A 27889-nucleotide genomic window follows, 5' to 3' on the forward strand; every position below is an offset into this window, starting at 1 on the left:
AGCTAACGTGACCCTCCGCGGGCACTCGGTCGCCCCCAGCTCCGCGTACCCTCCCACCGCCTCGTTTGGAGTTGTGCTTTTCCACGCAGCTTCCCGGGGGACAGAAGAGACGCGCCTCGCCTCGGGCGCAGCGATCCAGGTGCTGCGGGCGAGGATGCCAGGGAAAGGCCTAATGTGGGGGAGCGGGGATGAACCCCAGGTGTGGGCTGGGGACGGCGCATGGGTGCAAAAGAGGGCGCTGGTTTAGGGATGGCGCCCTCCCCCAGCGCAGGGCGGCCGCGGAGCGGTCTTGTCCAGAGCGGGCCCCGGCGCCCTCCTCACGCCACAGTCCTCAGCCCAGAAGTCCCTGGGGTGTGTGCAGGGAGAGGGGCGCGGACGCCGGCGGGATTGTAAGCGGGTAGTGGCGTTGACATTGAACTCAGGTCCTAGTGCATGCGTGCGGGTGCGCGCGTGCCCGTGTCCACGCGCGTGTTTGCGTGTGTGAGTGGTGGTGGAGTGGGGGCCGGGCTCGAAAGCTGCAGCAAACCACGGCCCTCGGGGAGCGGAGCCGAGCGCGCCCCCCAGCCGCCGCCAGCCGGAGCTGCGAGCGCTGAAGCCATTCATGATTTTGGTGACGTTATTCCAGGAGTGGGAGAGGGAGGGCGTGGCCTCCTGGAGCCGAGCCCCGCCCCCGCCCCTATAAATACCGCTTCCCGGGCTCTTTGTGGGGCCGCGAGCTTGTCTGCCCTGCCGACATCGCTGCTATCGGGGCTGTCTCCCGGAGGCGGACCAGCGAACGCCCAGTGCCCGCGCCCGGCAGCCTGCCGCCCCTCTCTGCGCCCCTGACATCCTTACCCGGGACGCAGTGACCGTGTTTAAATCACAAGGGCGTGGGTCAGGCTCCCCTAGGACTTCATGTCTGTTTATTTCCCCATTCACTGGTGAGTATCTTCTGCGCTCTCGGCGGGCATCCGTCTCGCGGCCGTGGCTGCTGGGCCCGGGGGCGCCTGCTCGTACCGGCTGGGTTGCGAGGGCAGCGGGCGGCGCGCCGGCACCGGGCACTAACCATCCGCCCAAGCCCGTGCAGGAGTCAAAGTCAAGGTTGCCTAGATGGGGGTGGGGGTGGTGGTGCTGAGAGCATCCAGACAAAGGAAGTGAACTCGCAGCCTTCACTTAAGTGACGGCTGGGAGGGTGTGTTTACGGTCGTGGTGGGGTGGAAGAAGAACCAGAGGTCAGGGCTGAACCTGGCTAATAAAACCCCCCTCTCTGCGGAGGGCTGCAGGAGGCGCGCGCCCGGCCTGGCGCAGGGGGCTCCAGCTCTCCCCGGCCCCTCCCCTTTTCCTTTTTGTTGCATGCAAGTCTTGGCGTCGAGGCCCGCGGCCGCCAGGCTGAGCTGGTGCAGCGGCCGCGTTTGCAGAGCTCCGAGGGGTGGGGAAAACGCCCTCTCCACACGGAACTCGACTGAAGCCACAAGCAGCCGCACAATCACTTGCTACACCTCTCGATCCCTTTTCCTCTCCACAGCCCCTAAACCCGACGCGCCTTTCTGGGGGCCGAGGCTGGAGAGGAGCCGCCCTCCCCCCAGGCTCGCCTGGGGGTCCTAGTGCTGCCCGGGCCGGGCAGAGGGAGGCGGAGGTTTGCACCCGACCTGAGATTGGGGCTGGGAGGGATGCGTCCTGGGCGCCCGGCTGGTTGAAGAGCTAGCCCCTGGCCGCTGGGACTTGCGTGCCGGCTGTTGCTTCCTTCCTGCGCTGAGAAGAGGAAGAGCGGTCAGGGGGCGAGCGCTGGTGGCCCCGAGCGCGCTCTCAGGTGCGGGCGCAGAGAGCCCGGCCCCGCAGGCTCCAGCTCCGTGCAGTCCTGCTCAGATCAGAAACCGGAAAGTTCATGCTTCTTGCTCCAACTTTTCGGCCCCGCGCCGAGAGAGGAGTGAACGCCGGGACATCAGGCTGAGAGCCCGGCGAGAGTCGTGTGGGCAATAGCCTTTCCCGAACCTAGGTGGAAACTGACTTTGGAATCCTAGTCCCTGACCTCAGACTTGCCCGGAAGCCTAGCATCCTCTCTTAGTCTCCCCTCCCTCAACCCAGCCTGCCTGTTTAGAAAAGAGACTGCATTCTCAAAACAGAGTGAAAATTCCTTCACCCGGAGGCTTGCTGTGCCCTCCCGCAGAAGGCCCCTTCCTTCCTACCTCCAGGTACCAAATGGGTGAGACTCGCAAGGCCGTTGGAGGCTGTGTACCCCTGACCACTCAAAACTCACCAAGATGTGTGTCAAGGCCCATCAGGGTTATTGTCCCCTGAGAGATTAAGGTTGGGTCTCACTTTACAGTTGATTAGCATTTCATGGTTTGTAGTGCTCCACCCCCTCACCCTTGGAGCATTGTGAGCATAACTGTGAAAACTGTGAGCTCTGCATTAGTATCATGGTAACTAACAGGGCACCTGTGGCTCAGAGAGGTTGTATGACTTGTTCAGAATCACACAGCACTTGAGTGGCTTAGCTTGGACCAGAACCTATTGCTTTTGTTTCCAAATCCAGTGCCATTTCTATGCTATGTAGAAACTGTAAAATGAAGATGAGTTTGGTACCCCTGTTTCCTTAGCTGTGGTCTTTCTAAAGCCTACCCTAATTTTTATTTTTAACAATGTATAAAGGCATGATGGTGAAAATGTTGTGTTGTGTAGCGAGTACGTTGGCATTACACATTTGGTACCCTGTACGTGCCCATGGCTTGTGTGAGGATAATGGAACACTTGTATCCTGCTTACAGAGTACAAAGCACTTTCACATGTCAGCCATTGGTGGGCCAACTTGGCCCCTCTGGAAATTTCCTTTGCAATCAGAGTCTGGGCATCCTTAAGGCTTTTAATCCAGGGGATGTTTTTCAAGCTGTGAGCTTTCAGCTGCTGTGGCAAGGGCTAGAGAAGGGGCTTGGATGGCAGATGTGAAGCTTGGGGAAAGCTGACCCCTTGGGGCTTTATGTGGGGCATTTTGCAAAAAGGAACACTAGAGAGACATAGAAATTTAGGAAGGCAGCATATTGGACTTGGTTTCCCTGAGGTTGGCCTGTTATCATTATGTAATAGCAGTATTCGTTTTCAATAGAGACGGGTTGAATTGGTTTTAATATAGACAGATGGCCTCCACTACTTACTGTTTTGGGTTTTTTTCTAGTTCTGTCACTTAAAAGAAAATTCGGAGTCATTTTGTGCCAGTGGGGACTAGTACAGGAGAGAGGAGGAAAGAGGAGGTTTGCCAGAGTGGTTTTCAGACAATGGGCTTTTTTGAGAGCCCTGATGCTCTGGGCTTGTAAGGCACTTCCTCAGGGTATGAGCTTGTTTTTCTGCGAGTTCTGTTTTGAACACCTCTCATCCTCCTTCCAGACGGTTTCCTGATTTAACAGCAGAAGGCACGAGAGGAGGAATGTGAAAGTGTGTATGTTTGTTGACTTTTGTTCTGGGTTTCTTGGCAGCCCTGACTATCTGAGATCGGCCGAGATGACTGAAGTGATGATGAACACCCCATCCATGGAAGAAATTGGCCTCAACCCCCGAAAGGATGGCCTTTCCTACCAGGTGAGTTCAGTACAGGCTCCCTTCTGGCTTCTTAGACCTAGTGGCTTTTGCTGGGGCTGGTGGTAGACTTTGTTTTGTATCCCAGTGCTGTTTGTAAGATCTATGTGCCCTTGAGAAAGTTCCCAAATGCCAATAAGCCTCAATTTCTTCATCTGTAAAATGGGACAACAGTTGTTCTTACCTCATAGAATTGTGAAGATTCAACATGATGAAATAACATGGATAAGGCAGTCACAGTACCTGGGACACAGTAAGCGTTCAGAAAGCATGAGCCAGTTCTTAATTAGTCGTCCTGGCTGCTGTGAACTCTTCCCTTTATGGTGGCAAAGGGGAGGTGATTTGTGCAATCAGTTCAGACTAGAACTTCCCTCCCCAGGCAAGCCTTGGGCAGTAGTAACATTGCTGTGAGAGGCATCTTATGAAGAAGGGTGGTCTGGTGGAGGAATTGCTGTGTCAAATGCTGCTCTCTTCCTCTGGTTGATGGGTGACCAACTGATTCCAACAGGGTTAGTGTTCAAACTTAGAGTTGAAGAGACCTTTCCCCAAAGGGTAGTTCTCTCAAGGATGTGATTGCCCGGATCTAGCACATAGATTATCCTGTGTGGTGGATCCAGAATATATAAGGACCAAAAGAGTGGTCTGAGTAACGCCTTCAGGTTCTCAGTCCCATGCTCTTTCTGGCCTACCATATGCTTTCCACTGCGCCTGGCCCACTACAGAGACCTTCAGATACCGTCAGGGCTGCTGCTGCTGCTAAGTCGCTTTAGTCGTGTCCAACGCTGTGCAACCCCATAGACGGCAGCCCACCAGGCTCCTCGTCCCTGGGATTCTCCAGGCAAGAACACTGGAGTGGGTTGCCATTGCCTCCAATAGTGAAAAGTGAAAGAGAAGTCGCTCAGTCGTGTCTGACTCTTAGCGACCCCATGAACTGCAGCAGCCTACCAGGCTCCTCTGTCCATGGGATTTTCCAGGCAAGAGTACTGGAGTGGGGAGCCATTGCCTTCACTGTCAGGGCAGTGAACTGTTTTCAGATTTCTGAGAAGAGTGCCTCGGTCATTACATATGGGGGAGGAAAGAGTCTGTTTTTAAGAGAAGATCTTGGAAACTATGTGGCGTGGCTGAACGGGGAAAATGAATGGGGTGCAGTGGGCTCATTCAGCAGATACTAACTGAACGCCGCTATGGGCCATGCACTTTACAAACAGTGCTTGTTCAGTCTTGACCATAGCTCTGAGGTGGGAATTATTGTTCTGTTTCACAGATGAGGAAACAGGCTCAGACTGAGTAGATGACTTGGGTCTCGAATTCCAAAGCCTTGCTCTTCTGGTGCGTCATATGTCTGTGCCTTAGGGTTGGTTCTTGCCTAGAATTGAGACTTTGCTCTGGCTAGTCACTCCTTAGAACCATTCTAGGTTTGCTTTTGTGAAGAAAGAGAACACAGAAAGCTGGGTGTGTGTGATGGAGGGAGGGTGATCAAAGACAGCTGAGATGAAAGCTGAGGTTGGCTAAGGTAATTTGGCAGGTGACAGCAAGAGTCTCCTCAGACACACTTGGAAGGTTCAAGGAGGCCCCGTTTGTTGTGTCAACATGGCCAAGCCTCTTCTGTTGGCTGGAAAGAAGTCTTCAGGTGGCTGGAGGGGGTTTGGGGTTGGGGGGGAAATACCCTTTCCTGGTTGGTTTTCTACTTTCTACCCTCAGAGTGGGTCTGAGAGAGACAACTGAAGGCCCCATAGCCGGTAGGAGGGCAGAAGTTTCCTGACCCACTGGCTGGGGTGTTTTTGGATACCAGTTTCCAAGTCACTGAATCAGACTGAATCTCTTTGTGGTTACAGGTGAGGGGTTTTTTGTTTGTTTGATTCATTCTGGGTTTCAGATTTCCATCACAGAACCTTTCCAGGCACAGTTGTCGGTATGTCTCATGTGTGCTTTCTATATTCTCCTTTTGAATACATCCCAGGATAAAGGGCCAGGTCCTACAGGGCCGTTTTCTTGACCTTCAGGTTACTCTGTTGAATCTGAGGGATAGAGTAGGTAATGACAGAGGAAGGTGCTGTGGTGCTGGGTGAGGACAGCTCAAGTGGGGCTGCTGTGGGCTGGAGGAAAATAAAATTGCCTCTGGGCTCCTGAGATAACTCGATGCTGCCTAAGCAAAGGGCCCTCAGATCTTCCCTTGTGGTGCTAGACTGAGGGCCCAGTTTTCACAGCCTCTCAGGAGATCTGTTTCTGCTACCTTGAAGCAGACTACTGCCCAGTTCCAAAATATCTTACCTTGAACTCCAGTGCAGTCCTTCACAAGATTTCAGAAAGGTCTTCCTGGAGAAGAGAGAGGGGAGCGGTGGTTATCTTCAACCAATCAGCATTTATTGAACACTTGCTGTATGTAACATGCTATGCTGGGCATTATGAGGAGGGTCCAGGGCTTATGGGGGAGACCAACATGCACATAACTGGAATACAGGCCATCTGGTGGAACAACTGGAAAGCTATGGTCAATGTGGGGATGTGTGGCAGTGGGAAGGCTTGGGAGGAGAAAGTCAGACTGCAGCCTTGAAAGAAAATTAGGACTTTGAGAGAACACTTCCATCTCTAATTTTGTAGCACCTTTGGCTTGCCCCTGTTTGGGCCAAGCTCAGGGCTCTGCAGCAGGTTGGTCTGACAATTGTCATATAACTGGTATTCTCTGGGCCCACTCAAAGCCACTGCTATCCAATTAAACACATTCCCACCAGAGCTCTGGGGACTGGCCGGGGTCTGTCCAGTGTACACGCTCAGGCTGGACTTGGATCTGGGGGCAGCAGAGCTTTGAGCTCTGTTCTTGGCATTCTTCCTGAGGGTAATAATAGTACATGGCTTTTACTGCGACCTGCTTTTCCCAGGAACTAAAAGTGGGATAGAGACATCAATCCCGACTTAGCAGTTGAAACAGAATCTCAGACTTGTGGTTTGACCTTGAAATAAGGTCGTTAAATAAATAGGCACACTGGAATTTGTCAGTTGTTCCCCCCACCTTCCAGACCTCCCCAGAACGAAGCTTTGCTGATTTCTCTGCCCCAGATGTGGCATCTTTCTTCTCCAGCGCCTGTGGCATTTGAGCTTAAAAGATGCTGCCGTGGTCCTGCCTGACCTTCTCCCTGCCCAGGTCTCTAAGACCAGAGGATGCCTTATTCCCTCTTTGTGCCTATCAGCCATCACCCGTGCAGTAGCCCTCCCCAACCTGAGGTGCCTGCTGGCTTGGGGCCTTGACAAAGCAGGTGCTAAGTGAATGGTGGTAGTTTCAGTAAAATTGAGTCTCTTGATTCTAAAGCTGCTCACCTGCACTTTTGCTTTAGAATTTTTAAAGGGCCTCCTCAGCCTCAAATCTCTGTCTGCTCAGTCATGTCTGATGCTTTGCGACCCCATGGACTGTAGCCCACCAGGCTCCTCTGTCCATGTGGATTCTCCAGGCAAGAATACTGAAGTGGGTTGCTGTTTCCTCCTCCAGGCACCCTTCCCCATCCAAGAATCAAACCCGCATCCCCTACACAGGCTCAGACAGATGTCTTTTTATCCCCTAAGAGATTTGGGGAAGCCCTATCTCTTGTGCTTGGGGAGTCAGTGCTGTTTTATGAGCACGTATAAAAATTGACAGAGCCAATACTCTGTTTTATCTTAACATTTACTTAGAGAGTCAATTCAATATGTGCAGGCCACATCTGCTGTCTCACTTGGCATGAATTATGACACCCTCCCAGGTGGGTGAATGACAGTTAATAGAAAGTAGAGTACATTTTGGACAGGGATGTAAGTGGTGGCCAGCACACAGCGGGCTGAGTGGGAGGGTCTCCAGAAGGAGGATGGGGATCTGTCCCTGCTGGGCTGCAGCTCCCTCCCCACACTGCATCTGTCAGCTTCTTGTTCTCTGGCCCAATGGATAGATGAATAGGGATGTTTGCCTCATGCCTACCTACTTTCTCTAATTCAGGGAAGCAGGTCAGTGGCTGCCTTGCAGGCACCCCACAACCCCACTGATTGTGACATTTTGGAAGGCCTCTCTGACCCGGTCTTCTTCTGTGTTGTGCCTGAGTTGGTCTGGGCCCTGAATAGGATCCTGGGCGTTCACCTCTGGTCATGGATGTTGCTGCAACCCAAAGGCTGTGCATTTCGGCCTGGCCACCCGGCTTCCCCAGCACAGCTTGCTGAGGCTTCTGCAGTTTTTAATCCCCCTTGCTGAGTTCTAGACAGAGATTTGGCTCTTCGGTCTTCATTTAAATTTGTCCCCTCTCAAGCAACTGGACCAAGATCTGATAACTTTTATCCTTCCTAGAGTGAAGTGAAGTCATTCAGTCGTGTCCAGCTCTTTGCGACCCCATGGACTGTAGCCTACCAGGCTCCTCCCTCCATGGGATCCTCCAGGCAAGAGTTCTGGAGTGGGTTGCCATTTCCTTCTCCAGGGGATCTTTCCGACCCAGGGATCGAACCTGGGTCTCCCGCATTGCAGGCAGACACTTTAACCTCTGAGCCACCAGGGAAGCTCTGATCAGCACACTTTCCTTCCCTGGCCGCCTGTATTCCTCCTGCTGTTCTTGGTCTCATTCTCCTACCATTTGATGTCCACCCACCAAGAAGAGGAGCAGCGGACTCCCCTCCTTCTCAGGGAAGCCAGGGAGGATGCGCTGTGGACTAGAGCACTAATTCTGTATGCACCACAGTGCCTCATGTTCTGGGCTTTCCCTTTGATCCTCAGCGCTGAGAGCTTTCCTGCATCTTCCCCTGTGTTTCCCGAGACGGGAGGGAGGGATGTCCTGGCTTTTGTAGGACAGGGAGGAGGGACAGTGATGGGTGACCTTTTCCTGCCACAGTCCTGTCACTTGCTTCTTGCAGTCTGAGCCTCTCTTTCAGCTCTGCAATAGGACAGGTCTGAAGCACCAGGCTGGCTGAGACCTGGCCCCTCCTGGGACAGACCTTCTCTGTCTTCTCCATCTCTAAGGCAAGCATTTTGCCAACTCCCTTTTCTCCCCATCCTCACTCTTCATCAGAAGCAGCAACTCCTGTCTCAAAGAGCAGGCTCAGCTGAACCTCTACAATCAGACAGCAGCTCAGAAACGCTTGCTCTTCACTCACCTGTCTACTGAGCCTTTCTTGATGAGACCCCCGAGCCTGGCTCTCCTGTTCCCTCCTGTGTAAGTGCAGGTGTGGAAATCCATGACGGGCTGGGGTTCCTGCATCTGTCTCTGCTCTCTTTCCCTCAAGCCGCTGCTCACAAAGCCACGGCAGGTATGTCATCAGCCCCCTTTGTCTCCTCCTCCTGGCGCCCCTGTCTCATTGGTTAACCCCAGCTGCAGTAACCCCACGTGGTTCTCAGGAGTTGGGGAGCCCTGGCTGAGCAGGCACACAGAAGTCCCCTGGTCACCAGCAAAACATCTTTCACATCAGACTTAAAAAGCCTCAGTTGTCCCTGGAGGGACATAAAGCTGAAATTCCAAAGCACTTGGCAAGAGACGTCCAGCCATGAACATGACATATTCCTGGAATCCCAGCACGTTTTCTCTCTCCGATCCCTACCCCATCCACTCCACTCCCTGCTTGGTACAGTTCATAAGAACATGAGGCAGAACAAGGCAGCTAGAGCCACAAGCAGAGGAAGCAGAGGGGTCTATTTCTTTCAGCAGCACTGGGCCTGCATCTGCACGTGCTGCCTCTTTCTGAGCCAGCGCCCAGGTCACGTCAGTGTTCAGGTCATGTCTACTTTATGTGGGGGATCCAGCACCTTCCTTCCATGCCCAAGGCCTTGACACACACACACACACACGGCATTCACTGTTTTGGAATGCCCCTGGGTGAGAGCCTGCAGAGGGCTGGACTTATTCCCACGGGGGCTCCCCCCACAACGCACACACCGTGGTCACAACAGTGAGTCTGTAGCACCGCCAGGGAGAGAACAAGCTTGCTTCACTTCCCCAGCCAACGTGACACACACTGGAGCCATACAACCCGGCCTTCTCTCAAAGGGCCTGTGTTAGGCCTGAGGCCTCTCAAGCAGTGGTGTGTCCATCACTCTCCAGGCCCAGGGTCTGTGTCTTAGACGGCTCTTTGTTCCCACAGAGCCGGGCGCAGAGTCCGGCAAATCGTTGTTTACTGGATTCTGTGTGATTGATTGGCCCCTTTTTCTCTCCCTTTCCTGAGCTGAGAATTCTCTCTCCACTTGGCCACCCCATGACGTGGGTTCTCATAGGATCAGCATTTTTCTCTACGCTGACCTAGTCTCCCAGGTTGGATAGAGAGGACGATTATACCATGAGGAAAAGGGATGAGTTTGGGTGGCGAATCTTGTGACTGGAGCCAAGAGCTATTCCTGGGTGTCTAGTGAATGTCCTAAAATGATCTCTCAGGCCCAAGTCCTGAAATAATCCTCTCAGGATGAAGACAGGCCTTCATTCACACGGGGATCAGAGCTTCCCGGGCTTCGCTCCTTTGCAGTCTCATAGCTGTGGGGTCCCCTCGGCCATCTCTCATCTTGCCACCTGCCTTCCCTTGTCCCTGAGCCCAGCTCAGGAGGATCTTTATCAGTCAATCAAATCTGGTGTCTACTCCTCACTCCTTGACTGAAGGAGAGCCCTTTGTTGCACAGACCTGTCTTAGAAAAAGAATTAAAATTTGCCAAAAGTTGCTCCAGACTGTTTTAACCTCAAGGGAAGTTTGGGAGCTCTCTCAGCCCCCTCTCAGGTAGAATTAATTGCCTTGCACTGTGAGAAGCTCCTTTTACATAAACTGTATAGAAGAAACACTCAAACATTTAGCTGAAGTGACACTCACTGTCTATAACTCAGCCAGGGATTGTATTGGAGCCAATAGGAAGGAAGGTTCCAGATCGCTCACCATCAGGAGAATTGCCCTGAGCAAGGAGAGCAGTCACAAACCTCAGTCCAGTGTGTGTGGGGGGGATGTCTCTAGGTCTGACTTTCTCCTAACTTGAACCTGAAGGTGGTTCCCAGGCAGAATTAGTTTGCCTTGAATTCATCTTCTGTCTTTACTTTGTAGAGCTTGAGACATTTCTGGATTTGAGAGGAATCCTTGATTTTCCCAAATTCCTAAACATTTTCTCCAGACACAGCCCTATGTGTCAGCTCTAATTTTTCAGCAGGCGAGTGTGTGTGGGTAGCACCAGGCTTAGCCGCTGATTCCCAGGGACTAAGCCTGAGATGCCTACACGAGTGCACGTGCATGCACACACACACATTCGCATCCACTTACATGAACTCTCACACACATAAGCACACTTACACACTCACTTATGACCAAAATGGCGGATGGCAGAATGTTAATAGCAGTTATTTTAGATCAGAATTCTGTAACTGTAGGAAAACTTTCTTTTCCTTCCCCCCTTTTTGAGTAATGTCACATTTTCACTGGTGAAGTATATATTTTATTATTCTTATGCTTACTTTTCAAATTTTTAAAGTAACACATGCCCATTGTGGAATTTTTATTTTCTTCTTTAAAGTTCTTTTTCCAAGTCACCGTAATCTGACGATGCATAAATTGCAACTGTTAGCATTTTAGCATCTTTTCCTTTCTTTTCCATGGCACTTGTATTTTTATGTGCTCAAGATACTGAATTGTGTTCTGCTTTTTCACTTAATGGTATGTAAGTCATCAGCATCACAGTATCATAACTTATCTTAATGCCTCAAAGCCAGCATTTTAATAGCTATGATATTTTATCATAAAGTTACAACATTATTTCTTTTACCATTCTCCAATTGTTTAGTTTTTTTAGATTGTATGCATTTTTATTTTATAAATAATTGATAATTTATATATAATTTTATATATAAATCTATATTTGTAGTTTATATTATTTCTTAGAATAGGGTCTTAGAAGTAGAATTTCCGAGTCAAAAGGTGTAACAGTGTCTGTGTGTGTGTTATAATTTATGAAGGTGATACTAATTCCTTCTAGAAATTTAGAGAAATACAGAGAAGTACAAAGGAAATTTTAAATGCCCACATTCCTATCATTGAAACATTTTGGTATGTTTACTTCTAGTTTTATATTTATTTTTATTAAAAGATAAAATTGAGGAAATACTGTGTGTGCTAGAGTGACTCTAGTGAGTCCTTTTTCATTTTGTATGATATTGTGACTATGTTCCTGTCATTTGGTTTTCTTTGTAAAATGACATTTCATTGTGTTATGTACCAGTTATTACTGAATGTTTAGGTTGTGGTATATTTTGTTCTTACAGAGAGCACTGCTTTGAACATAATTTTACACAAATCTCTAAACAGGTCTGATTCGTTTCCAGAAATTCCTGGAAATAGAATTACTGAATCAAAGAGATTCAACATCATTAAGTTTCTTGATTATATATTACCTTAAAAACAGAAAACAAATGAGCTTATTATAATATCCCAGCTCCCAGCATTGAAAGCTTTAGCAAATAGAATCTCTGGGGGTATAAACTCTATACAAGTAGGATGATGGTGGGGCTTTGTGGAGAGAGTCAGAAAGGTGTTTGATTATTTTAAAGTGTTTGAGAGATGCTGTACATCTTCCTCTAGTTTATTAATTGCTTATTTTGAGCAGAGATGATAGCAGTGAATGATGTTTAGACACCATGTAGCTAGCATTCTAAAATAGCCAGCGACATTCTTGTCCTATAGTGGATATGTTGACATGCTTTATGGTTTATGAATGTATGTGAGTTGGCGATTCCCCTATTCATCTCCTTTGTTAAGGACGTTGGAGCACTGTGTGACCTTGAGGAACACTGGGGAAGTTGCCTTGGCTTGGAGACCAATGAAGGTTGAACAGATCCATGTTTAGTCCCCTGAACCCTCTGGGTTTTCCTGGGGTTTCAGGTCTGGCTCATGGAATGGTCATGGTTTAGAAATATTGCTTCCCCTACTCTGCTCAACATTATGTGGCAGCCTGGATCGGAGACGAGTTTGGGGGAGAATGGATACATGTATATGTGTGGCTGAGTCCATTTGCTGTCTACCTGAAACTGTCACGACATTGTTAATCAGCTATATTTCAATATAAAAGTCAAAAAAAGAAATATAGCTTCCCTGGAATCAAGGATACACTGGGCTCTTAGAAGTCGATCTGAACATAATAGAAGTCTTGGGCCAGTGTTCAAGGGCCTTCCATCCAACAACACTGCAAGACTCCTGGTTCTTTGCAACAGGTAAATAGCCTAGACCAACATTCCAGTGGGGCCCCCATATGCCTGGTGGTTTACAGTTAGTGTGTGTTATACAGACAAACTTTGAAAGTGTTAGTGTATTTTATGGTTACCATCTATGATAAGTAATACTAGTTTCCCATTTATGTAATGATAGAACTTTTTTTTTTAATATGTTTTAGACAAGCGAGTAAATAAAAAAATATAATTGAGCCACAGTGTGTGTGGACAGGAAAGAGTAACAATGGTGGAGCCTGACTTCTGTGGCTGGTGTCATTGTTGTCACCATGAAGGAATTGTTTTCCTCCAGAGCTGAAGATATACTCTTAGATGGAAGCATTCTTAAAGATCAGTTAATACTAAATTATGATTTCTCTGTGTGTGTGTGTGTTTTCATTTGGCCCCTTGGATACAGCAGTTAAAGCCATATCAGAAATATTTTTGGCTGTTTTCCTTGGCACCCTAATATTGGAGGTTTTAATGCCAAATTACTTCTTAATAAATGTTCTGTGTATACACCACGTCTTGTTTCAGCAAAGTGTTAAAACCAGAGGACAGCTGGCCCTGGGGTTCACAGAAACTTTCCGAGGGATGTGACAGCAGAGAGCATTTGGGGAAAAATCAGTTTCCACATCTTTGGCTTCCCTCTGTTGCTCTGTAAAACTGTATTTCCTAAAGACAGATCTCACCAGTTTTCTTTTCCTACCCTTCTGGTCAAGATTGCCCTCCATCCTCTTTGTAAGAGGACCTGCTTCTCACCACCTTAAATCTTTTAAGGTGCTTCCCCAGCGTGTAGAAACTTTAAGGGCATCAACAAATGGACCATTTAAAAATGTTACTGTCTAAAAAGCTTCATAAGTCCCACTTGTCTATAGGAAACCAATGAAAAATTGCCTTTGTCTTTAATAATTATTTGTGGTATGTTTATTGATCACTTATATACTATTAGCTGCAATAAGACAATCCAGAATTTTGTTTTTTTAAAACCTTAAGGTCACAGGACATAAAAACATTAAAAGTCACTTTATATGCAATAAAGACATATTATTCCTGAGAAGTATGAAAAAATTAATGACTAAAAACTTTCAAACAGGAAAATATATTAAGATAAACTTCTATAGAGCAGTAGAATGGATGTACATTTTCAAGTAGGGAAAGGAATATGATTTGACTTAAGAGCTTGTTCATGAGGTTTTTTTAAATAGATGATGGTTGCTATCAAGTTGCTATGGTGTTTATAAGCCATTGAGTACACATTTAAAAGAGTAGCATAAAAGTTTTATTTTAAAATGGTGGTGTTTATAATATAGCAAAACTTTTAGTTGTTAGTTTTAAAAGGTGTGAAAGGAGACAATTTTTCAAAATTCTTTCAAAGTATATACCATATTTGGAGATCATGGATACAGATATTCTCCTTGGGATAAAAGCATCTCTGATGGAGTGCGGGAGGCTGGACCGCCTTTGAGACTTAGACCAGTCTCTGTCAGATGTGGGGATGCACTCAAATGCCAGTAGCATGACATTGGGTCACCCACGTGTTCTTTGGACACTGTTAGTGATATGGAGCTCAGAACCTCTCATTACAGCAGGGTTTTAGACTATGAATCTGGACAACTGGTTTCTAAGCTTGGCTTTGCTACTGTACATCATCTCAGGTGACTCCCAGCATCTCTTTGGGCCTTGCCTTCCCCATGTGTCATGGAGAGAGTTGATTCTATCATTTCTGATAAAATGTTATATAATGAGGTGAAGTCCTCCATCCTAATCTTAGTTGGCCCCTGGAGTTAAAAAAAATCTTCTCTCTCTTAGAGTTCATGTCAGCCTTTCAATTATTGGAAGGTACATTTTGTGTTCCCCTCAAGTCTTTTCCAGTTTTAAAACCTATTATCCTTCAACCTTGACTTATACAGTCATCTTTATGAACGTATTTTTTTCTCTAGGCCATTGGCTTTCAAACTTTTTAATCCTAGTCTCTTTGACATTCCTAAAAATTATTTAGGACCCCCAGAGATACATTTGTTTATGTGGGTTATATCTTTTGACATTAAGAGAGTGTTTAAAATTTTTTTATTATTTATTAATTCCTTTAAAATAACAATTAAAACCATTAATTAATATAACTAATGATTTTAATAAAAGTAAATATACTTTCTAAAACAAAGAAAAGTGTTCATTTTTTTTGCAAATCTGTTTGATATCCAGCTTAACAGAAAACAGCTAAAGCCTTCAATTTATTGTGATTTGATATGTGTTGATTGAAGTCAGTGAAAGAAATCTGGCCTTTGCAGATATGTACTTAGAAAAGGAAGAAATACTTTAATAGCCTTTTCATATATTTTTCTTTGATATTTTGGCAAAACTGAATAAGTGGTAGTTTCTTGAAGGTTAGTGGTAATGTGGAATCTGAAACCTTATCAGTGAACTTTCTGTACTTTTACATAAAATTCATTAGCCTATCTTGCACGTTGAATGACTCTTTTACCCATGCTTGGTTTTACAACCTGATGTACTGATCATTTGGAAAATATAGGTTCATCAAGTTATGCAGATCTTCCAAATGTTAATATATTTTGTTATATAATATAAAAAAAATCACATTAGTTAATATCTCCACTGGTCTCATCAGAAATTCTTCAAGTGATAGGAAACTGTCTAGCTTATGATGGCTGATACAAGTTTTCCAAAATTCTAATTTTTGCTTGAGACCTCAGTTTTTACCATTGGTAACAAACATCATCAGACATTTTCTTTGAAATACCAGTCTTATGTCTGCCAGATATCCAAGCCTGAATAACCATGGTTTGTTGGTCAATAATTCTTTCAATTGAAATGGTGTTCCATGGAAAAAAGTAGCTAGTTCAGCTTGCAACTCAATCCCATAAGTGTTTTTCTGCGAGACAACTGTTGTGCTCTGACACGCACCAGAAATATTGTATTCCAACTTTGCAATGGTACCCCACTCCAGTGCTCTTGCCTGGAGGGTCCCAGAGATGGAGGAGCCTGGTAGGCTGCAGTCCATGGGGTCGCTAAGAGTTGGACACAACTGAGTGACTTCACTTTCACTTTTCACTTTCATGCATTGGAGAAGGAAATGGCAACCCACTCCAGTGTTCTTGCCTGGAGAATCCCAGGGACGGGGGAGCCTGGTAGTCGGACACGACTGAAGCGACTTTGCATAGTGTATTAAAAAACATGTACTTAAAAAATCAATATTTAATAAAAATTAATCTTTACTGCTTCATCAAGGACATGGAGAATTTTGTTTTCATTGTGAGTGGGGGGCAGTGAAGAATACATTGACTACTAGTTTGCTGCTACTGCCATCATTAATTCTTGCATCGTAATTAGTATTAGTCACTCAGTTGTGTCCAACTCTTTGCAACTCCATGGACTTACAGCCTGCCATGCTCCTCTGCCCAAGGAATTCTACAGGCTTAGAATACTGGAGTGGATAGCCACTTCCTTCTCCAAGGGATCTTCCTGACCCAGGGATCGAACCCAGGTCTCCTCATTGCAGGCAGATTGTTTACCATTGGAGCCACCCGTACCAGCAATTTCATTGTTGCTTTTCATACCATTAGTGCAGGTATCAACATGAGCAAAAAGGCAAATAACATCTTAGTATTATGAAGAAAGTATTTTAACTCCATGGACACTCTCTCCCTAAAAGGACCTGAGGAATTGAGCTTTGAGAACCACTGCTCTAGACTATGGCAACCCACTCCAGTGTTCTTGCCTGGAGAATCCCAAAGACAGGGGAGCCTGGTGGGCTGCCATCTATGGGGTCGCACAGAGTCGGACACGACTGAGGCGACGCAGCAGCAGCAGCAGCAGCTCTAGACTGAACAGAGACCAGAGGGCCGCAGCAGGGCATCTCAGTGCAGATAGAGTAGAGGAGCTCCATGAGAGGAGCAGACCTCTGAGAACATAGCCCTGTTTCTTTCAATGTTTTTGCATCAACACTGTAGTTATGATTAACTAAAATCTCCAGATCTCTTTTATTGGACCTACTATCAAGCTTCCTGTTTGGGAGGGGGCAGAAAACTTTTAAAGACATATATTAGCTGATGACCTCACTTTGGGAAAAGGTGAGTGGGAAGTGATGGATGTCGTCCAAGTGGACACTTTTCACAGATGGTGGAAAGAGATGGATAGCCATGGATTGGGGAATCCTCAGTCTAAGACGGGTAGTTGAAGCCAGAAAGCTGCCTTGAGTCCAGAGAAAAACCTGGGGGGATACTGAGTCCAGAGAGGGCACAGGGAAGGTGACGTTAGACAGGTCAGGCAAACCCGAGCAAGATCATGAGAATCAGGAGAGAGTGAGTCCTGAAGCAGACTGGCTTTGTAGTGTGCTGCAAAGGTGGTGATGATGACTGAAGGCCAAGCAGAGGCCCTGGAGCTGGGCTGTAAGAAAGTCCTTGGAGACCTGAAAGTTGTTTCCATCCAGTGATGAGTTTGGAAGCCATGTAGTAGCAGAGCCCCAGACAAGAATGGGAAGGCTATGGGACCAGGCCAAATATTCAAGATTTTTGTCTCTAAAACAAAGAGTGAGGAAATGGTTGGAGACAGCAGCCCTTTCAGTCTGGGCTTTCTGAGAAAGGGGGTGTGTGGCTGTGGGACACTTGGGTAGAACAAATGGGAGAGACAGAGAGGCCATTCCCCAACTCTGAGATGACTGAGAAGCTTGTCTTCTTTTCAAAGGGCAATAACGCTATACACCATAGGATGTGGGTATGTGAAATTATCCTATGCAAGATAGCTGCAGTGTTTTCTTACCACCCTGGGGAACTTTGAGAGACATTCTTTAATATTCCAAAAGCCCCATCAGCTCACTGGACCCAGAATTATCAGCAGCAATTAGTGCTAATTAATTGGAATTTGGAACTCTTGACTTGCAGGATGGGTGTGTGTTGGAGAGATGTTTATGAAAGATGGTGTTTATCCAGAGGATTTCCTTTTCTTTTAAGTTTCAAGGGTAGAGGCTTAAGCATCTTTAATCCAAAGGAAGGAGATCCAATAGTTGTTATGAAGCCCCGAATCTCTACTCAAGTCTCCTTTAGGATTAGAGTCACCAGGGAAGTGTAGGAGAGGGTGAGGTGGATATTCCATAACCCTCTCCGGGGGAGATTCGAGCGAGGTACGTCTCAAGGATGGAGAATGACGTCACAAGCATCCCAGTGGAAATGGGAGATTGTTCTTCCTTGTTCCCTGCATCCATCAGTGGCCACTGTGCCCCTAAGCTCTAATTCTTTATGTTCTTAACCGGCCACATTTCACTTTGAAAAGTCGGTAAAATGCAAGTGATGATGAAGCAGGGTGTACTTTTTTTTTTTTAATTAGCTGCCTCTCATTCACTCAGCCTTTGGCAGAGCAGGATGCTGGTAGAGATCTGCCCATTGTTATAAACCAGCCCCTCCTAGGGAGGAATAAACACACAAGGCCAATCCATTGTTGTTCTCCAGGAAAAATAAGAAACCTGGGCAGCAGGACCTGGGAGTAGGCTGGGGGAGGGAGGGAAGGATGCTCTATCAGGAGACTTCTAGCTGCAGGGGCTTCCACTGAAAGGCCAGGATCTGGACCAGGCAGTGGCTTTCATTCCAGCTGGCCTAACTCATGCCCTGGGAACAGAGAGGCACTGGGGAGGAAGTGATGAAGTCACAACCATTTCTCCAGAGAACCTTGCCTAGAATTTGTGAGCACAAGCCCAGGAGTGCTGCTGATTTCCTTCTGTCCCAAGCCACAGCCACAGACTTTCCTCAATGTAAATGTTCCCTGGGGACCCCAGCTTTACCTAATAAGAACCATCATTAGGAATTTAAAATTTACAGATATGTTAAAATTTAAAATTTACAATATGTTCGCACATACCTGTATTTAGTTCTCTCCAAAGCCCTGTAAGATGGGAATGAGCATTAATCCCAATTTATAAATATGGAAAGGAGGGGGGTGGGCCTCCACATCTTTGAGCCTATTGGGTACCATGCTGGCACTCAATCTGAAGCATCATGTAATCCTTCCAACAATACTGTAAGAGTGGGAACTCCTTCCTCATTTTACTTGGGAGGTAGCTGAGGCTCAGGGAAATTAAAATGACTTGACCCCAGTCATAGAGATAATAAGATTCAGGGACTAGGGAAAAGCCAGATCTTTCAGACTCCTGGTCTACCTGCGGGAGTGGAAATTTTCCATCGCAGGTTTGAGGTTGATTTTTTTTTTTCCCCTCTTCAGGGAGGGAGGAGGCTCACTGTGTGGTTTTGGATGCTCAGGCAGATCCCTCTTGGAGCCTCGGAGAGCCACCTGGTTATTCATCTCAGGCTCTATCCCACCTCCCATCCTTCCCCTCCCACCCCAGCATGCCTCTTCCTTCTATTCCTCTCCAGCAAAGAGGAACTGGATGGCCAAGCTCCCTGGATCTCAGCTTGCAGAACTGGTAATTACCCCTTTGTGTCTAGTTAACCACCTTTCATCTCCTCTACTTGCTGGTGTCCACTTTCCCTTATTAGCATCTTTCAACTCTTTGCCAAGCCCTCCGCCCTGTTTGTGGCCAGCTCGGGTTGTGGTTGTTTGTCGCGGTGATGGCTGAGGGATGAGTGTACATGGTGGGGTGGCGGAGGGGAGGGGGAGCTGCTCCAACCAAAATCACTCACATTTTCCATCCTCGGTGCCAGGCATCTCTCTCCTGTCCCACCCCAGAGGCAGCCAGGTTTAGGTCACCTGGCTTAGAGGCAGACAGTTGATAGCTAGGCCCCCAAATTTTGGGCCTTTGGAGCTTGGGTATTACCTTTCAGTTCTCTTGCGTGGGTGAAATGGGAGCCGTCTGACCGGCAACTTTTATACTTTCAACAAAAGCCTGCTGACTAATTCCTCATCTCCAGGAGCTCACCTTCAACCCCAGATTTCCCTGCTCTGAGGCAGCCCGTGTTGGCCCATCAGCCAAACATCCTGAGCTTTCCCGGACAGTCCTACTTCCACTGTCCTCATATTTAACCATTTACTTGTGTAGCAATTTATATTTACTTGACTTTACATATTTCATATGTTTATATTAATAAAAATTAAAGGAAATTTTAAACACTTAGCCTCAATTTAAGTGCCTAAGAGCCACATGTGGCTGGTGCCATTGGACAGTGAGAGTAAAAACATTTCCATTATTGTGGAAAACATATTCCAATATACTGTCCTATTAGACAGCTCCGACATACACAGGCAAAAATTCCAGCATCCAAAGTACAGCTCACAGATTGTTTGTTCCTTGAAGGTCCTAAAACTTCTCTGACCTTTCGAGTGAACTCATTTGAGTTCCCAAAATGTCAGAGCCTGTTGGGATTGGAGGCCACCCGGCAAAGGATGCCTTTGAAGAAATGTCCCTTATGAAGTTCACCATTATCAAGTTTGGAATGCCTGCTGTTCCTCCACAGTGAGACAGGTGGGGCCTGGGATGTTCTTGGTGCCTGTGATCGCCAAGACTTCATGTGCAAAGAAGGGAACTTGGTGTCTCTTAGTTTCATCCAAGTCACCGGCCTTGGCAGCCAAGGGGACAGCTTGTTGTAGAGTGTAGTCTTGGTGGACCGAGCAGGGGGCAGGGCTGAGAGAATTCCAGCTGTGAGGGATGTGTCTTGACCTGTCCTGCCTGGAGGGTGAGGGTGGGAAGTACCTCTCAGAGCCTCCCCATAGTCCTTTCCAGACTTCTTAGAGGGCGCCTTTGCTGCAGAGAGAAGAGAAAAGGAGTTTTCCCCCTTTCTCCAGTCCAGGGAGAAGGGGCGCTTTGGGGTAAGAGGTTTAGCCAGAAGCCTTTTCTTTCTGGAACAGGGGCAATTGGTTTATCCCTTGCCAGTTCCTGAAGGCAAACAGCATGCTGGCCTGGCCTGCCGCCCCAGCCCTACCTGTCATGTGCTTGGCAAGTCTGACTTGAGTCCTTTTTTCCACTGCCTTCCCCACCCCATCAAATTGCCGTTGCAACCTCTCATTTTTCTGCTGCCTAGATGATTAAAAAGCATGACTTAGTGGAAAAATCTTGACCTCCTTGGGGTCAGCCTCTTAGGCAGCTGTCAGAGATAAGATTGTACTGGCAAAATACTCAGCTATGCTTTGCAAGGCTTTCTGTCTGGATGTGAGGAAATGAGAAGCTGTTTGGTTCTGGGTGCGTCCTGTTTGTCTTTGGAGACAGCTACAATTTTCAGAGACATAAATTGGTATTATCTGATAATAAAATATAATCTCTGATGGGAAGGTTAGATTATTATAGTGATTTTTTTTTTAAGTAATTAACAGGCTTTGTTAATTTTTTTTTTTCCATGGCGCCTGCTCTGAGCAATTCAGGGAGCAAAGTTCTCTGGCAACTAAGCAGTATCAGAAGTTCAATGCTCAGACTTCCCCCAAGGACTTTAAAGACTTAATTGTGCAGCTCCTGGTATGAAATTGTTTGGAGTTATTTTAATTATTGTGTTAGTATTGCTGCCTCTTGCTTGGAGGTTGAATACTTACCATAGTCCAAAGAGTACCAGCTGTTCCAAAGAGGACATTCCAATTTGAATTTAACATATGTCCTCAAAGCATTTGATCATCTTTGTATTTGCCCAGGATTTGTATCCATCTAGTAAGACCAGAGGCCGCTTCACTTCTTAAATGGAGAAACTCAGGCCCAGGTGGTTGAGAGGTCTTGGTTAGGTAGGGTTGGACAAGTGATGTCAAGGACATAGAACCTGGGGTCTGTGGCTTGACCCTTTGTGTTATCAAATGGGTGCCTCTTTTGAAGTCCTGTGGGTCTGAGTTTGGGTCCCCGTTCAGCCACTTCCTAGCTCTGTGGCCTTGAGTGAGTCAGTTGCCCTCTGTGTGCTTCAGTTTTCTCATCTATAAATAGTGATCACACCACTGCATACTTCAGAGGATTATTGTGATCTGCGATTCGGCTCAGCAAATGTGCCTGCCGTATCTTCCATCATCAGCAGCATCATCCTTATCTTCACATTTTCCCTACTTTTAATGAGAGACCCCCTCCCAGCTCAGAACAAAGTCACCTGCTCTCCACCACATGCCTTTTCCTTGTTGTCCTCCTCTTGCTAGGCTTCCTTTTGCTAGCCTTGCAGCTGCGTGTCCCTTCAGCTTTTCCTCAGTATAGGCGACTGTAATGAGAAGCCGGTCACCACCTCTCTCAGCTGGGGAGTCGCAGCATAGGTACAGCCCCAGGCTTGAGGTCAGAGGGTAGAGGCAGAGGTCCAGGGCTGTCCTGGCCTGGTGTCCATCCCCTCCAGATATTTCGCAGCTCTGTCCTTGAAGATGTAGAACAACTGTCCAGACTTGACAGTTCATCTTCTGGACCTGTCTGCCCAGATGGTCATCTTGGGGCCTGAACTGCCAGATGGGCCATTAAAGCCCAGGGTCTTACCCACCATCCCTGCTCAGCGTTCCAGGAAATGGGCATTTTGGCTCAGTGGCATTCATTCATTGTTCAGAAGATGCAGGTGCTGAAAACAGCAGATCTGGTTTGAATCCTGGCTCTTCCTTGTAGCCCTCAGAGTCCCAGGGTCTCTCTGCTCCTGGTGGGGGGTGTGGTATGTGGTGTGGTGGCAGTAAGGCCTAAGGCAGGTGATGTCTGAAAGAGCTTTGTTAAACCGTAGCATACTTTCCACTTGTGGGGTTCCCCTCACTCACGCCCAAGGCTTGTGCTTGGAAAGGCATCTGGTTCCCCCTCGCAGGGAGGGGCTCCAGCTCCACATGAGAGAAGCCAGAAGGGGCCCGAGTAAGCCCCATGACCTCCTCCCTGCTCGGCACTGCAGTCTAGTGCACAGCCCAGTCCAGGGCCAGACCTACAGGGCTGGCTGCCTCGGGAAGAGGAAGCCTGTGGTGGGGTCATCTTTCCCCAGGCCTCCCTTCACCACCACCCCCAGCCGAGCCCCTCCCTTCCTTGTTTTCCTCCTGGCTGCCATTAGGATACTTTTTATAAGCCTCGTTAAATCTTTAATGATGCTTGGTTGTGCAGCTGGCTTAAGACTTAATCCCCAGCAATAGGGCTTTATTGGATAAATGGTTAATAATCACTCGTCTGCAGGGATTGGGGAGGTTTGTGTTGAGGCCCATGATTCCCAGAAGCCCCACGTGGCCCCTTGACATGGTCAGGGGACCACACTTCCTGGGGTCAGGTGCAGTAAGACTGGGCACCCTCATCACAGCCCAGAAGTTGGGAAGGCCTGAGGTTCTAGGAGAGCCCTTTTAGTACCTCCAAGGCACAGGGAGCCCCCAGGTTCTCTTCAAATGTGTCTCTACCCCCTCCTTGTTTCACTTTGTTTTCTTTTGCCATGAACAAGCTGTGTGACCCTAAGCAAGTCTCCTGACCCCTCTGGGCCTCAGTTTCTGTATCTATTAAAAGGACAGGTTGGGAAAAGATTATCTTATAGGTGCTATGTGATTCTGTAAGCCCCAACAGCCCAGACAGTCTCTTCTTTCCAGCTCTCTGGTGTGTCCCCGAGGGCTGTGTGTGGCAGGGGACCAGCAGCCCTTGGGATTAAGCACTTAAGCTGCTGGGCAAAGAATTGGGTCATCTGTAGTCACAGGGCAGCATGCGCAAAGGGAAGCTACAGAGCCTGGATTTTATAGCCTAGTTTAGGGTTTCCCCTGGCTCTGGGCAAGACACACAGTAGGCTTAGAAAAAGGAACCTTGTGGACAGGACTTTGGAAAGAGAAGTAGACTCTTTCAGGTATAGAATTGTCAAGGTGGGTATTGTTCAGTCGCTCAGCCTTGTCCAACTCTTTGGAACCCCAACTCTTTGGAACCTGCAGCATGCCGGGCTTCCCTGTCCTTCACTATCTCCTGGAGTTTGCTCAAACTCAAGTCCATTGAGTCAGTGATGCCATCTAACTATCTCATCCACTGTCACTCCCTCCTCCTTCTGCCCTCAATCTTTCCCAGCATCAGGGTCTTTTCCAGTGAGTCAGTTCTTCACATCAGGTGGCCAAAGTATTGGAGCTTCAGCTTCAGCGTCAGTCCTTCCAATGAATACTCAGGGTTGATTTCCTTTAGGATGGACTGGTTTGATCTCTTTGCTGTCAAGGAGCCAGGGGTTGTTCACAAGTGGAAAAGGAGCCTGGGATTGTGTTCCCACGTGCCCGTATCTGGGACCATGCATTCAACTCTGATTTGACTTCAACTTCACAGCTGTAGTGAGATTAGAACCCGTCTCCTTAAGGGGCAGGTGGTATTGGGCATGGACTTGAGAGTCAAACAGACTTGGGTTTGAATGCCTTTCTGCCACTGCACATGTCTAGAGTGAATGGTTTGGGCACCCTCCTTCTCCAGGTATCTCCTGAGTGGCATTAGCAGCACCTTTGTTTCAACATGACTGTGTTGGGTGCAAATGACCTACATAAAATACCTGGTATCTGGCTCACATCAAGAGCTGATCATTATCCTGGGAGGAACTTGCTGTTGTGGCACCTGTTGTATGCATTGGACTTACAGTTAAAATGCTTGGCACAAATGGAGATGTGACTTACTGTGGAGGACGTGTTCTCGAGTTCTTTTATCTGAAAACAAAACCAAAAAGGACAAACACCAATTTTGGTAGCACTGCCACGAAAGCCTTCAGCTTCAGGATTAGTCGGCTGAGGGCTGATTGCCTCTGTTGCCCTGGAGTTTGCTCCCTGGCCCCTGCCTGATGCTCCCCGGTGTTCCCAGGGCATAGCATGGTCCCTGGTGTACAGTGGGGGCTCAGTCCTGCACTTGAACGTGACTGGGTTCTCTGCTTTTATTTCAGATCTTCCCTGACCCGTCAGACTTTGACCGCTGCTGCAAACTGAAGGACCGTCTGCCGTCCATCGTGGTGGAGCCCACAGAGGGGGAGGTGGAGAGTGGGGAGCTCCGGTGGCCCCCCGAGGAGTTCTTGGTCCAGGAGGATGCGCAGGACAACTGTGAAGAGACAGCGAGTGAAAACAAGGAGCAGTAGAGTCCATGCCAGCTCCCTCGGGGTCACACCAGACAGCCTCTGTACCTGAACTGTGTTCTTTCCCACTACCATGGAAGGAGAGCGTGTGTGAGCCACTGCAGTTCTGCACACGCCAGATGATGGCTTCCGTTCTGCACCTGCAAATCACTGAGTTGGTTTTCTTTTCTTTTCTTTTCCTTTTTTGAGATGTCGGGCACCGGAGCCCTCTGCAACTACGTGCCAGGCCTTTGAGAAAGGAAGCTTCTTAGAGCAGGGGTGGGGTGCGGGGAGGTGGGCATCTTGGAGATCATTATCTGAACTCAGGCGGGCTGGGGGCAGCCCTGGGACTCCAGTGGGCTCCGGGGGAGGGCGTCTGGGGCAAGAAAAACAAATGGGAGATGAAAGAGAAAATACACGTTTGAGAGAAAACATCGAGCAGAGAAGTGCGGCCAGGAAGGATGGACCCAGCAGCACACTGGCTACTGAGACACTGAGACATCACCCCACAAAGTCTTCATCTCTCTCTCTAGTTTTGCCCACTGCCCACCTTTGTTTTTATTTTGGGTGTGTTGGTCTGTAATGGGAGGCAGGTGAAGGAGAGCCATGGAGCCTGGCTTCTTGCAGAGCCAGCCGGAGGTGATGCTGGGAAAGAGAAGAGTCTCCTGGTTCCTTCTCTAGACCCTCCCCTCGGGCCCTGGCAGGTGCACCTGCCCACTGTGATCTGGAGGTTTTTTAAGAGGCTGCACTTTTGAGCGTTCCCCTGATTATCCTCTTTGCCCCCCACCCTAGCCTCTTGGAAATAGCGAGGGCCTTTCCCGCCCTTGTTGGAGGGCTGAGATAGATGCTTGGACACCGAGGTCCGTCCCCCGCTGCTCTCCCCAGACTCGCTCTCCCTCTGGGTGGAGGCACAGCATGGCAGGGCCTTCTCCCAGGGCTGGCCCTTCCTCCTCCTGACCCCCACCCTCCCAGCCCTAGCACAGCCATTTGGGTGGCTGCTAGCCCCGCTGTGGGTTCGAGCCAGCCTGACCAGCCGCAGTACCCACTCCCACGTGGGATCTTGGCTTCTTTTTCTGGTGGGGGCTGAGTGGCCAGCAGGGGAGACTTTCTCTGTTTCTCATTGGGAAGTGAGCATTAAGGCAGGTCCTGAGAGCTGGCAGAACCTGGGAGTTGTGGATGGCGGTGACAGGCAGCCCGGGGATGGAATTTGAAACTCAAGGGTGTCATGAGATTCTGGGCTTCTTCCTTGGTGTTCCTGGATGCAGAAGGTGGGTGGCGTGGGGAGGGAGCTGCATCCCTTTCCTCAACGAGGGCTATAGTTGCAGAGAAAGCTAACCTGGACTTAGAGCTTCTTATCATAGTTAAGAGCCATCTGGAGCTGCAGAGATTGCAGGATGAAACCCTTCACACATCTCTATCTCAGAGCAGGACTGTGCAGCCAAGAAGTGAGCTCAAGTCCCTCCCTGGGGCTGAACGCAGCCGATTGAGGCACCCACCTCGTCCCCTGAGGGCCCCAGGCCGTCCAGGCTGAGCCCTTTTGGTTGGGACATGCGTGTAGACTTGTACTTAATACCTCAAGGTTAGTGTGGCTCTGGGGAACGCTGGGGCGGGAGGATCAGCGTGGCTACTTGTATCAGCAAGACTTGGTTCTGGGCAGCCGATGCTCATCCCCTCGCCCCTCCGCCCCCACCCTCTGTGTTGTCTGTTCATGTTGCATACACCGATGGCAATAACTTCTTCCAGCTCCTTGGGCAAGTGGGAGAGGCCTGCAGCCGGCCCTGCGAGGGAGCATCTCTCTCTCTCTCTCTCTCTCTCTCTCTCGTTCTCCCTCTCCTCCTCCATCTCCTCCTGTTTCAGCCGCAGGGAGCCTTTCCCCATTCCTCTCACCCCTCACAGCTGCAGTTCTCATCCCATGACTCCCTCCGTGGATGGGGTCTTGCCTTTGAAAATCCCATGTTTCTGTGTCCCCGTCTCATGCTCCCCTGTATCATCTGTTCCAGTCTTGCCGTGTGATGGGAACGTGCTTGTAAACTGCATAACAAATCTGCTTTGTGTATATGTGTGTTTATGGGGGTGGTTTATTATTTTTTGCTGGTCGCTAGATCCCTTTGTATGACCACATGGAGTCTGAGCAGGCCAGGGGCTGACAGCTTAAGTCAGGACCCTCAGCGGTGAGCCTGCTGTGGGGACCCAGCTGCTCTTGAACAAGTGGCTGAGCTCCTGTCTGGCCTCCTCTTTTTTTTTTTTTTTTTTAGTAACTTGTGTGTATTTCTAACTGATCCTATTGGAGAAAAAAAAAACCCAACCCTAGTATTTCAGTAAAAATGCCTGTTGTAAGATGAACCTCGTGTAACTTCTATCTGTTCTTTTTTGAGGCTCAGGGAGAAACTAGCATTTTTTTTTTTTTTCAAACTACTTTTTGTCACTGTGACAGTTGTAAATAAAGTTTGAAAATGCTTTCCACTCTGGTCTGGTTTCTTTTTTTCTTGCTGCTCTGTTGGAACCGACAAAGCGTAGGAGCTACTCTTGCAGGAGGCTGAGTTCAGCATAGCCGGCCCGTGTGAGGGTCCTTATGTACCTTACCTGTTGGCCCTTCTGGGATGAACCCATTCATGGTTTTTATCAGCTGGTTGAATGAAAACAGCTTTTTTCTTCTACACTAGTGGTTCTAACTCTGGATGCACATCAGAGTCACCAGCAGAGCTCTAAAAAGTTATAAATACCTGCATCCTACCCCCCACAGACTTGGATTTGAATAGTCTGGGGTGAGGTTCAGGCATTAGGATATTTTAGAATCACCTGGAGGAGATTTTAACACACAGCCATGGTTTTAAACCACCTTTCTAAGAGAAAAGAAAGTGTTAGTCACTCAGTCATGTCTGACTCTTTGTGACCCCATGGACTGTAGCTTACCAGGCTCCTCTGTCCTTGGAATTCTCCAGGCAAGAATACAGGAGTGGGTTGCCATTCCCTTTTCCAGGGGATCTTCCCGACCCAGAGAAAGAAACACCCCCAATATATTGCAAAGTTTTTCACAAAGACTGAGAGTGAATGAGTGTGTATGTAGCTCAAGAGAACTCCAGGAATCATTCAAACCGTTGACTGAATGCCTAGGACTTATCAGGCATTGTTAAGAGGCTAGGTAAACAAAACAGCAGTGTCCCAGCCCTCTGCACTGCTTTAGTATGAAATTAAAGGACAAATGTGTTGAGTGCGAGGCAGGAAAAACATAGCGAGTGTCTGTTGGAAGGGTCA

At 48.1% G+C, this 27889-nt stretch overlaps 1 protein-coding gene across 2 annotated transcripts; it reads left to right on the top strand.

The window, feature by feature from the left end:
- LBH (LBH regulator of WNT signaling pathway) lies at positions 1 to 27097 on the top strand. 2 transcript variants are annotated; one of them, XM_070379312.1, is made up of 3 exons: positions 1 to 139; positions 3450 to 3552; positions 24470 to 27097. In XM_070379312.1, exons 2-3 carry the CDS (start codon positions 3475 to 3477, stop codon positions 24656 to 24658), a joined length of 267 nt encoding a protein of 88 aa, XP_070235413.1. In that variant the 5' UTR covers positions 1 to 139; positions 3450 to 3474; the 3' UTR covers positions 24659 to 27097. The 2 variants fall into 2 exon arrangements, with proteins under 2 accessions (XP_070235413.1, XP_005893671.1); XM_005893609.3 differs by lacking the exon at positions 1 to 139 and adding an exon at positions 682 to 920.
- The last annotated feature ends 792 nt before the right edge of the window (positions 27098 to 27889 follow it).

This window comes from Bos mutus, chromosome 11 (assembly GCF_027580195.1).
Source record: "Bos mutus isolate GX-2022 chromosome 11, NWIPB_WYAK_1.1, whole genome shotgun sequence".
In the NCBI taxonomy this organism is placed as follows: Eukaryota; Metazoa; Chordata; class Mammalia; order Artiodactyla; family Bovidae; genus Bos; species Bos mutus.

Coding starts and splice junctions, on each gene's coding strand:
- LBH (XM_005893609.3), top strand. CDS start 895: ATGTCTGTTTATTTCCCCATTCACTG. Junction 921..3,449: donor GTTTATTTCCCCATTCACTG/GTGAGTATCTTC, acceptor GTTTCTTGGCAG/CCCTGACTATCTGAGATCGG. Junction 3,553..24,469: donor AGGATGGCCTTTCCTACCAG/GTGAGTTCAGTA, acceptor CTTTTATTTCAG/ATCTTCCCTGACCCGTCAGA.